At 42.6% G+C, this 12,604-nt stretch overlaps 1 protein-coding gene across 2 annotated transcripts in view; it reads right to left on the reverse strand.

Moving 5' to 3' along the window:
• The window catches only part of ASAH2 (N-acylsphingosine amidohydrolase 2), a 63,829-nt gene that overhangs the window by 25,566 nt on the left and 25,659 nt on the right, over positions 1 to 12,604 (reverse strand). For both annotated transcript variants that reach the window (XM_027840682.1, XM_027840683.1), the window contains 3 exons: positions 8,278 to 8,398; positions 7,078 to 7,203; positions 3,039 to 3,125 (listed from right to left, as the gene is read on the reverse strand). In XM_027840682.1, the coding sequence (XP_027696483.1) occupies positions 3,039 to 3,125; positions 7,078 to 7,203; positions 8,278 to 8,398 (334 nt within the window). The remainder of the gene's footprint in view (positions 1 to 3,038; positions 3,126 to 7,077; positions 7,204 to 8,277; positions 8,399 to 12,604) is intronic.

The raw sequence follows: 12,604 nt of genomic DNA on the forward strand, positions 1-12,604 counted from the left end.
CTTTAACTAGCTACCAATCTCATTAATTCACAGGGTGCAAGGAAATAACACTAACTTCAGAATTGGAGGACAGAGACTCAAAACCCATCTATGAAGCGCACTACCTCTGTGACCTTGCACAAGTCTCATGGTCTCTCTCAGCCTCAATTATCTTCCGTGTAAGGAGGGGGATGGCCTAGGTGGCTTTGGAGGTCTCTCTCAGCTCCAGGTTCATGATCCTTTTTTGCTTCAGTCTTGTGAGGACAGTCACAAAGAAGGAGGAGCAGAAGTCTGAGGGGAGACAGAACCCCAAAAGGTGTCACTTCCCCATGGGTTAGGGAGTGTTTTCTAGAAAGAGCCGGGACCCAGCAGAGACCGAGGCTTTGAATCAACAGTAGGGATTACCTGACTGAGTGAGAGCGAGAGCTCAGCCCTTGTGTTCTCAGCCAAGGACAGAGAGAACACTCACTCTTCCTACATGGCAAAACCGCAGAGCTATAACCAGAAATCTTGGTTCCTGAGCAGAAAATGGGTCAACTTAGATCAACTTTGTGATTCATCATGTGAAACCAATAGAAGACTTAAGTCATTAAGACCAATTCAGTTGAGTGGAAAATCAAATTAATTACCCTAGGGGCTCAGGTGCATCTGGTTGCTTTCTATTTTAACTAATTAGTCTGGCTAATTAAGTCACCTTGTTCTATCCCTTTATCTTCACAGAAGGAAACTGAGGCTCAGAGATACTGAGTGATTTGCCCAAGATCACAAAAGTAGTAAGTGTCAATGCTGGAACTCAGATCCAAGCTCCCTGACTGCAATACCAAAATTTTATTATGACTCTAGGTCAGTCTGGACAGAGAGAAGAGTGGGCACCCTCTGGCCTTCTCTTGATCTATCTCCTGAATGGTCCTGATGCATGATAAAACCCTGTTTTACTTTGATTCAAGAGAAAGGCCTCTAGATCATTGGAAATATCCAATAGGGGAAGGGTTGCAATTTGTGCTGTGGAGGAGGTATCCCCAATAATGAGATCATAGGTTCATTAACAGTAATTATTGACCCTTCTAGAGCACTTTAAGACTTTCATATTCATGATCTCCTTTGGGGCTCCCAACAACCCTATAGGCCAAGTGGTGCAGGTGATATTGTCCCCTTTTTCCAGATGAGGAAACTGACCACCTGTTTGCTAGAATCTAGTCCATTTTTAAAAAATTTAATAGTATTTTATTTCTCCAATTACATGTAAAGACAATTTTCAACATTCATTTTTTGAAAGATTTTGAGTTCCAAATTTTTCTCCCTCCCCAAGATGGCAAGCAATCTGATGCATTATACATGTGCATTTAGTTCATTTTAAAGAAGAGGAAACTGAGGGCTGTCAAGGTTAAAGGAGACACCCAACGTCACACCCTAGTTTCTCTGATTGAAGAGCCAGGGCTCCATCTAGTGTCTCACTGAGGCTCTGAAAGGTAGCACATCCAGGGTCCATACCTAGGAAGTGTCAGAGGCAGGACATGTACCCAGGCCTTCTTGATCCTGAGCCCAGCATTCCCTCCAGTGCCTCTTGGAAGTATCTTAAAACCCACAACATGGCTGTGAATGGGACAGTTCTGAAAACAAGCAAGAGGCATACTTATCTGTGCTAGGAACGTCCACTGCCAAGACCACTCTGCCTCCTCCTCAGAGATAATAATTCCCAGATTACAGATCCCAATACTTGTGATCCTCAGCATCCCTTATACATATAGAACTATCGTTCCTGGGACGTGATTGCAAGCATCTGGGCACACTTGATCCTTTAAACTGGCCCGAGAATTGAACAGGGCAGGATTGTTATTAATTTCAATTTTGCAAGACAGGAAACAGAACTGATGAAAATAATTAGCCTGGGAAAGATTTAAGAAGGGGGACAGGGAGAGCAAAGATCAAGGAGAAATTCCTGCTCATGGAAAGAAATGTGACTGTCCTTTTTTTCTCTCTCTGTTATCAGGTGGGAGAGGTTAAATTCCCTGAAAACAAAATTGAAATCTTTGCCAAGTCAGAGAATATTAGAAATTAAGTTGAACTAGATTCATAGAGAAAGGGCCTTCTACTCATCTACCTTAGACAAACAGAAAAGCACAATTTCTTCTTGGACCACTAAGAGACACCTAATAATTGTCCTGCTCTGACATGGACCATAGAATCACAAATTCAGAGCTGGAAGGTCCTTGTGGACCACTTCTTACCCAAGGGCACACAGGTAGAAACCAAAGCAAAGTCTCTGACCCCAAATTCAGCTTGACTTTAGAAATCAACTAATCCAAGGTCCTCAGTTTATAAATGGGGACACAGAGGCTCAAAGAGGGTTTATGACCTTCCCAAGTTAACATAGATATGAGCCCAAGTCTTCTGACTCCCAGTGAAGAATTCTTGCTACTGGGCTTTATCTCTTCTTATTAGATAATGTTCTTGAATCCTATAATACTACAACCTGTAATATCTTTGCCCTACTACTTGGTTCTAAGGGGTTCTGAATTCTAAAAAAAATTAATGAGCAAAAAAGCATTTGCCCAATGCTGCCTATGTTCCAAGCACTGTACTGAGCACTGAGGACAGAGGCAAAGGCATCAGTCCCTGTAGGGCATCAAGGTGCCTACATTCCAGTGGGGCAGGAAACATAAAGGGGAGAGGTGGCCCACAATGAGAGGTCTAGTCTGGGGAGTCACAGGGAAGGAGACTATAGGCATGGGGGCCTGACAGCCCTTCCCGGACCCAGGGTGATTGCTGTGATTTCAGCACTAATGTGATTAGTGTAGACAGAGCAGAAGGCGAAAAGCAAGAGAAGGGCCCGGGGGAGAAGGTTGCTCTGGCTACAATCTCTCAATGTTACCATCATATCTGATACATTCCCTCCTCTCCCATAGCTTCTCTGGCAGATCTGGAAACTGCTGACTTTCTTATCATCGCTGAGCTCTTAATTACCCTGGTGTGGGGAATGAAGTCATACAATGGCACAGGTCACTGCTAAGCTGGCTGCTAGGACATGTATGAGAGGACAGAGTCTGCTCCCAGCTTACCTTGGCTTTCTGATAAATGGTGTCTCCTATGATCCGGGTGCTGTCAAACATGTCCTTCCCAGGACCCGCAGCCATGCACATATCAGACTGGCAGGAAATCAAACAAAACCAGGACTGGTTGAAACACAAGGAATCTCTTAAGGACAGCAATATTACAGACCAGAAACGGCTTCTTGAGCCTGATCAAATGGCTCTACAATTCCTGGAGACCCCCAGGGCCATTTTCTTGCCTGCCCATGACCACATACCTCCTCCAAGGCCCACAACCACCTTTCCCTCTCTTTCCCTGAGAACCATGATCAAATCGCCAGGTCTAATGCCTCTGCACACCAACCCTATTGCTTCCCCTCTCCCTTTGGATTTCCCTTTCCTGGCCACCGTTCCCTTGAGGTTTCATCTCCCTGAGGACAGGCCCTTTCTTCTCCAGCACTCAGAAGTACTTAATAAATGCCTTTCACTCATTCATTCAAAGCACTAAGACCAAAAAGTCATCTCTCCACCAATTTCTCTTAAATATAGAATACAAGTTTTACTAGAAAAATGCAGAATCCTGGAATTTAGAAACAGAAAGGGACCTTAGATGTCTACTTCAGACTCATCATTTTTTTAGAAAAGATTAGTAAATGTCAGAGCTAGAACTGAAACCAGGGCTCACCCCACAGTACGTCAGCATAAAGAGAAACCTCAAAAGTCAGGGGCAAAGGCAGGATGTCCATGTCCATTTCAGTCATTTCACATAGCACTAAAAATGCTAGCTATAGCAGCAAGAACAGAAAAAGAAATCGAGGGAATAAGCATGGGCAGAGAGGAAGCAAAATGATCACTTTTTGTAAATCACAGGATGTTGTACATAAAAAACCTTTGAGGACCAATTAAAAATGATTGGAAAAAATGACTTCAGCAAAGTTGTAAGAGCTCCAAATAAAACAATAAGTGAACCCCCAAGTCTTCAGACTTTTTTTTCTTTTTTTTGTGAGGCAATCAGGGTTAAATGACTTGCCCAGGGTCACACAGCTAGTGAGTATCATGTGTCTGAGACTGGATTTGAACCCAGGTCCTCTTGACTCCAAGGCCAGAGGTCTATCCATTGTACCACCTAGCTGCCCCTCAAGTCTTCAGACTTCTAAACAAAATTCAGAGGGAAGAAAGCAGAGGAAGAAAGGAGCACTGTCTCAGGCGGTAGTAAGAGAAGCAACGTGTCCATATTGGAAGAGGTGATCATGGGACTGGCCCTCACCCTGATCAGGACATGTCTAGAGGGTCACATGCAGTTCTGGTTGGCCCAGTTTAGGAAGGATATTGACAAGCTAGAAAGTGTCCAGAGGAGCACAGCAAGGTTGGGGAAAGGATCTTGAGTCTGTGACATGGAAAGATAAATTGAAGGATTAGATAATATTTGGTTAGCCTGGAGGAGAAAAGATGCAGGGCCTCTGCATGACAGCTCTCTTTAAGTACTTGAAATACCGTGAAGTGGAAAGGGGTTTAGGTGTGTTCCGCTTGGCCCCCAAAGACAAAGCCAGGGATAATGCGTAGAGCTGGCAAAGACAGATCTAGACCTGAGGTCAGTGCAGACCCCATCAGCTTGCTCAGGTGATACAACCTTTCCACATGGAGAAGCTGGGGAGTTTGCTTCCAGGAAAGGCACAAAGATGAATAAGGGAGGTGTAACTAATTCTGGGCTGCCAACCATGTGCTGAAGGAAGAGAGAGCTCTTTGACTGGCTGCCAAGGCAGATGGCTTCCACCATCCCTTTTTAGCCTCGGTCCTTTTGGTTACTCTATTTCTGGTCATGGGACTCCTTTGCCCACAGCACTGGAGAGAAAGCATATTGCAGGAAAGAGGTCGTTCTTCCTTCTGAGGCCACATGGTCCCAAAAGATGGGCCTTGGCCCTTGGCCTTTGGATTTGTTCTTTTCTACTCTACATGAAGGGAATGGAGCCTCTTCAACCTAGCAAGTTCCAAAAGGTGCAGAGGACTCCTTGACATTCCCGTGTTCCAGAGTCTGAGTCCAGAGTCAGTGAGGCATCAGCGCTCACAGGAGCAAGGAGAGATCTTGGGGAGTGACCATCAGATCCCCGGCCCAGTGGTTGCTGAGAAAATGAATGATCTAGTAGAAATGCCACCTTTGTCTGTAAATCTGATGGAACCATTGCTAGATAGGAACTGAGCTAAGTAGAGCCTACTCTCCCCAGAGACAGACACGGTATAGGGGAGAATGTGGTCCCAAAATGCTATGTCTGTACATTTGTTCTTGTCATATCTCTGAAGTAAGTGTCTCTTCATAAAAGCTAATTTATGTTCAGTGGTTAAATGGAAGTGGAATCACAGGCCATCGAGAGAATTCAGCCAGTGACCCCTTAAGTTGATGGTGGTAGAGAAGAGATACCCACAAAACTCCTCAGGGTTTCCTACAAACCTGAGAAGCAAGGCCTGGCATTATAAGAGGGAGCCAGAGCGTGCCTTACCTAATTAGGAAAAAACGCCTTCCCAGATCAAACTATCAGGTCATGGGATTCTTGAATGACTGAGGTTATTAAGTCCCATGAGGAATGGACAGGGACATTGGGTGGCCAGGGCTATAAAGCCCAGGCCTGGACTAGAATGAGACCTGCAGGGATCTCCAGTGGCCAGAGGTAGTGGGCAATGTGCAAGCCCACAGGTCTGTGAAATAGCTACACTCTTTCCTAAGTCTGCTGTCCCTGAATGCAAAGGAGGTCTGGGCAATAATACCAAGACAGACCTAGATTATTCATTTCCTATTCTTTACTGTGGAGTCTGCTCAGTACCACCAGACAACTATGAATCTGTGCCTGATGGTGGTAAATATAGGCAGGAGTTAGAGAAGAACTTTCCAAATAGGTTACAAAACTCACTTGTAGGAAATTCCCCTAAATAAGAATCTGGAATTGGTGAAGGTCAAAGAATAGCAGGAATAGAGGGAGAGGAGGAGAAAAATGAAAGCACAGGTGGAAGTGGTGAAGTCAAACAAATGAAAAAAGAAGACGACAGTATCACAAAAGATTAGAGCAGCCGACATTTCTAGAGCAAAGAAGAAAATGGAACGAGACAGCATGGCCTTGCAACTTTTCAAAATGGAGCTTAAAGAAGCACAATGGCTTTTGTCTTGGAAATTCTCCTGGGTGGCCAAGATGAACTCCTCATTCAAGGAGACTGTACAGGTGGCATCATTGATGTAAGTTAGGAGAAGCAACCATGGGTGAATGATTGAGGAGCTTGTCGAAGTAAAAGAATGTTTTTTTTTAATTTGTATGTTTTTAGTGATCTAAAGTTATACTTGATGTAGCCAAAGGGAAGAGAATAAATAGATAGGTGGATAGATAGATAGATAAGATAGATACATAGATACATAGATAGGTAGGTAGATAGATACATAGATAGATGGGTAGATAGATTGCTTGATTCTAGGGCAAAACTATAGATTACCCTCATGCTTGACATTTCATTGTTCTGTACAAGGCTGTTTCTTGGGTTTTGTTTATTGTTTATTTACTTGGTTGCCAAAATCCAATAAACTAGTAGAATCCATTGTGCTTATGTATGAAAAAAAATTTAATTAAATAAAAAATGTTGACCACATGCAAAAGTAGCAACCACCACTACCATCCAAGAGTGTGATGGGCTATCTATGGTAGTGATTTCTCCTTCCCTGGATGGAAGGCTAGATGACCATTCATCAGGGTAACAAAGAAGGGATTCCTTTTTAGATATTGGATGAACTACATGGCCCCTGAGGTCCCTTCATATTGGGCTATTTGGTGATTTTGTAAAAAGGTGAAGGGCTTTTTTCCCCTATTTCACCTTTAGTTTTTCATGGTAAGTATTCAATGCAATATGGGAAAATTATAATCTTACCCAATGGACCACTGAGGATTCATTTAGAGAACAACTGTATTCCAGTAAGAAGCAGAGTGGACATTGAGGAGCCCTGTTGATCATTCCATGATGGTGACCCAAGCTGAAGAATGCAAATGAAATTAATATCTGAGCACTGAAAGGCTATACTGTGTCTACTACTTACCCCACCGATTGGACAAAAGCTGTTGAAGTTGTCACATGACTCCCCAGTGTTGATACAGTGAGGTCCAAGGATATTGGGTGACACATCCCCAAGATTTGAGGAGGCAAAAGCAGCTACAAATGGCCCCTGCCGGAAGAGAGACCCAATGACTTTTTCATGAGTCCTAATTTCCCATATAAGGAGTATTCCAAATGCAAACAGCAGATTCTATCAATCTCCCCTCTCCAAACCATTTGCAAACAATAAAAAGATGAGATGGTGAAGGGTTCTGGATAAAGTCAAATGTATGAAAATTCTCACACTGCAAGAAGTGTGAATATTACCAGTCATACTGTGGCTAAAATATAAATGTCACTTCCCAGTGGAAAACTTTTTTTATCTAAGGAGTCAGAAATCTCTTAACACTGAAAGCTAACAGCATGTGTAAATGTAAGATGAATGGATGGATAAATGGAAGAATGAATGAATGAGTAAACAAATAAAAAAATTAAGCGATTACTATGTAGCAAACACTGTGCTAAACTCTGGAAAGATAGGAAGCACCGATGAGTCAACCCTACATCTGGTGATTTCTCCTGAAATTCAGGACACCTACTTGCTTTTTAAAAACAAATTGTTCTAGGTTTCTAACAAATTCATACACACAAACACACACACACATATCTGCTGCAAAGCTGTTATATGTTATATAAACAGGTGATTCACTGCCAGTGTTTGTGCTCCATCATATCTCAGTTGATGAGGTTTTTTTGTTTCTTCTGTCTTCTATTTGGAAGAGAAAGAAACTAAGCATGAAAAATATACATATAACAGAATTAGTGATTTGAATGATCTTAGAATCAGCGACTCATAATGGATGGTGAAGCAATGGGGTGCAGGGTAAAGAATGTAAAATTGAGAGGTTTGTTTTTTTTTTATTTGAATTCAAAAGCCGACTTGTTTACAGATGATTTAAATGACCATGGGCAGGCTGGCTGCCTCTCTAGGCCTCAATTAACTCATCTAGATGGAAGGTTGGACCAAATAGTCTTTGTGATTTGGTCAAGTCACAACCTCTCTGGGCCTCAGTTTCCTCTGCCACGAAATTGGGGTGTTGAGCTAAATGACCTCTAAGACCTTCCATGCACCTGTGATTTGATGAACCCAATGGAGTTGTGCTCACATCCCCCAAAGGAGGGAGAAAATAAGGAGGGATCTCACCTGTCCAGGCAGCTCTCCTTTATTCTTCTCTTGCTCAAACATGTAAGAGACATAGCCAACATTGTCACTATTGACCAGGTGGTTTGTGTTGTTCATGCTTACTGGGTGTACTGCAAACCAGCTGTGAAGAATAAGAGGCCAGGAATGAGTTATGACATCTGGAATGATCACTGAGCCAAGAAAGGGGGCAGCTGGGCCTTATCTCATCTCAGAAAGAAGACATAGTAGAAATGGTCATCATTTCAACGTGACAGCCAGTGCCATAGCACCTCGACACCATCACGCTGTTTTCATTAAGCACAATGTTTCTAAGTGAATTTGATGAATAAGATGTGTTGAAGTTACAAACCCTAATTAATTCTCATGAATGTTTGGTCACCCTTAAAATGTTATGTAAACACGAGTTAGATCCAGTGTTGCTGTTATCAAAAGCATTGATTGTGTCTAATTATGAGGCACAGTGCCAAGGGCTATATGCAGGTAGGCATAGACCATTCTCACCAAGGCATACACATGCAAACTATACAGAAAGCTGAATAAAATCAATGTATGGAGGGAAGATGGAGAAATCATAGATATATGTATTTTAGGGGTGAAGGGCAAGAATTTTAGTCTGTTTTCCTGTTTTTTTCCCTATTTTCTAATCCCAATAATCTCTGAGTCAAAGTTCCTTGATCAACAATTTATATAATACCTGAATCTGGACAATCATTTCCATTTCCATCCTGCAAAATGAGAGTAGCTTTATTTGCAAAATTAATTAAGGAAAAGAATACGTAGCATTTTATCTTCTCTTCTGTCCCTTGTATTGCTTGGTATTCACAGAGCAGACTTGTGGCAACCCCAGAATCCCCTAACAAAGGATCATATCATAGGACAGGCACAAAGATGAAGGGAGAAAAAGGCATTGAAATAAATGTGGCTATGAGAACTTTGCACAACTTCACCAAGTTAGAAAACATTCATCAATTAAAGAGAAAAAGAAAGAAAATCAAGGCTTATGTGGGAGGGAGAAATGAAGCATCATTGATTTAGCCCGATAGGATCTTAGAGGTCATGGAATCCAATCCCCTCATTTTACAGATGAGGAAGCTGAGGCCCACAGAAGAAAAGTGAATTATCCAAGGTCACTCAGGTAGTAAAATTATAGTCAGCATTTGAACCCAGAGCCTTTGAATCCAAACCCAGCACTCTTTCCACTGTATCAAGAGATCATCTAGTCTAACCCTCTCATTTTACAGAGGAAGAAACTGAGACCCAGAAAGAATAAGTGACTGGCCTGAGGCCATCCAGGGAGCAAGTACAGAGGCAGGATTCAAACCCAGGCCCTGTGACTTCAAACCCACTACTTACTCCACGTGTGACACCACTTCCTATCAAGGACCCAACAGCTTGAGAACAGGGCAACACAAGAAGGAACATAAAACGATAAATACTGGACAGAGAGCCAGCCTCCAAGTCAAGAAAAAGTAGGTCCACATTACGCTTCTGAGATACCTGGGCAAGTCACCTAATCTCTCTGTGTGTGACTCTTAGGTGCAGAAGAGGTGCAATCTGCATCAGTGGATGGAGACTGCACACCAGGAGCTTATTATATCCTACAACACTCAGACCAAAAAAGAATAACCTCGTAATGTGTTATAACTGGGGTGAAAAGGAAGGAGAGAGAGCCAGCCTCCATGGAGCCAGGTGAAGGAAAAGGAAGCCTGGCCCATGTTGGTCTTTCTTTGTAGCTCCAGAGTTCAGCACACCAGTACAAAGTGCAAGGGTTGTACTCGCCAAGTGCTTGTTGATTGGATGATTGGTTGATTTGGACTGACAAGCAAAGGTTCGACACTCCAGGCCTGCACCTCCCACTGGTTACTATGGGCAGTGAGCCTGGGCAAGTCACTGAATTTCTCTGAGCCTCAGTTCCCTTGTCTGTAAAAGGCAGGAGTCAGGCTCTGGGGTCTCTTCCAGTCAGAACTGGAAGTTAGAAGTTAGAGTTAGTACTCTAAATTTTCAGTCACTTCTCCTCCTAGGGTGCTGGAACCTGAAGGTCCCTTCCAGGTCTAAAATTGGGCATTTCTTCCATGCTATGAGCTACCATTGAAGTAACCCTTCTGAAACACGTTAGGCTGGGAACTCACTGAGGGCAGGGACTGGTTTTTGCCTCCTATTGTATCCTCAGGGCTTAGGGTGGTATCTGGTACATATTAGGCATTTAATAAATATTTATTAACTACTAAAAGAGATATATATATGAGATTGGCCATCAGACTCTAGTTGAATGAAATGATAGACCCCTTGGTCTATGCACTGTGTGCACGGCCATCAAAGGGCTGCCAATAAACCTGCATTCAAGGAAAGGCCATGACTGGTGCCGGCTGAAGCATCTGCACCGTATTACTTAGCCTTGACCTCTGAACTTTGGACAGGCAGGTCTACAGACTATTAGCTCGTGACTCACACGAATCAATTGGTTATCAGGGAGCCTTAGTTAAAACCATCCTCAGCATCTACTCCAGCTGGAGCAGAGGATTAAATAAAAAAACAGTGAAACTATTAGAATCCATGTCAATCCAGTCCTGAGAAGAGGAGGTAAAAATGGCTAAGCTCAGAGCTTCCCCTATTAGGTACTTCTGGGGAAGAGACTTTACAACAGCATGTGTCAATGAGACAAATAGAAATCCAAGCTCCCTCCTCTTTTTCCATCTCTTAGTACCTTCTGGCCCTTTCCAGAGAAAGCCTGGTAACTCTAGTCCTATACCAGAGACAGAAAACCTGGGTTCAAACCCACCTCTGATACTTGCTAAGTGTGTGACCCTAGGCAGGTTGCTTCACCTCTGCCCTCAGTTTCCTTATCTGTAAAATGGGGATAATAATACCTGTTTGACTTAGCCCCTAGGTTTGCTGAAAGAGTTGGAAGGGATATAGAGATCCTCTAGTCTGGGGTTCTTAACCTGGGGTCCATGGATCCCCTCCTCAAAGAGTTCATGGATAGATTTCAGGTGGTCTAAGGCCTTAGATGGGAAGAAATTACAACTTTAATTTCAAACCCAAACCATTCATTTTGGAGATTAATAAACTGAGGCCAGAAAGTTGACTTGCCCAAGATAAAACAGGTAATAAGTGGCAGAACCCAGATTGGAACCCGGGTTGTCTGACGACAAATCCAGTATTCTTTCCACCACCATAGAGCCTCCTATATGACATATGCAAAAGTAATTTGCATGATTTAAAAAAGCAATGCCAGGAATCAGCATCATCATTTTTATATTATTACTATTTTTTATTATTATTATTATTATTATTATTACTATTATTATTTCTCCCCTCTATCAGTATCCTTGGAGAAACAGAAGGGAGTCAAACAGGACCCTTCATTTTCCTTTGTTTCATCGGGTGCCATGGCCAAAGAATTCATCTGCCAGTGTCCTTCCTAGTAATGAAGGTCGTGTCCATATTTAGCCTGGCTGATCTTTGTATGATAAACATGGTGTCCATCATGGGCTCCATACCAAAGTCTGTCCAGCTTGGTTGCGCCTGCCAAAATTTGTCATACGAAGGTATAACCTTCAAGGACTCACCTCTATGCTACTGGAATAAGACTTTAAAGGAGTCAATAGCCTTGAAACAAACTGGCCCCAATATTGTAAGAAACTGAATTTTCTAAGCTTGGTCCCATAACTGATCTAAATATATTTTTTTTCATTTTAATTTATTTATTTATTTTTTTAGTTTTCAACATTTACTTCCACGAGATTTTGAGTTCCAAATTTTCACCCCATCTTGCCCCTCCCCCCACCCCAAGATGGCATGCATTCTGAATACCCCTTACCCTAGTCTGCTATCCCTGCTATCTCTTCCCCCCTTCCCCTTCTATTTTCCTGTAGGGCAGGATAGATTTCTGTACCCCATTTCCTGTATTTCTTATTTCCCAGTTGCATATGAAAACATTTTTTTAAACGTGTTTTTTTAAACTTTGGGTTCCAAATTCTCTCCCTTCCTCCCTCCCCACCCACCCTCATTGAAAAGGCAAGCAACTCAATATAGGCTATACTTGTGCAGTTATGCAAAACACTTCCATAGTAGACATGCTGTGAAAAACTAATTCTATTTCACTTAATCCTATCCCACCCCCCCCATTTATTCTATTCTTTCTTTTGACCCTGTCCCTCCTCAGAAGTATTTGCTTCTGATTACCCCCTTTCCCAATCTGCCCTCCTCTCTATCATCCCCCTACTCTCTTGTCCCCTTCCCCTCCTATTTTCCTGTAGGGTAAGACAGATTTCCATACCCAATTGAGTGTGTATGTTATACCCTCCTTAAGTCAAATCCTATCAGA

Source organism: Vombatus ursinus, unplaced genomic scaffold (assembly GCF_900497805.2).
Source record: "Vombatus ursinus unplaced genomic scaffold, bare-nosed wombat genome assembly UNPS02014847.1, whole genome shotgun sequence".
Taxonomy (NCBI): Eukaryota; Metazoa; Chordata; class Mammalia; order Diprotodontia; family Vombatidae; genus Vombatus; species Vombatus ursinus.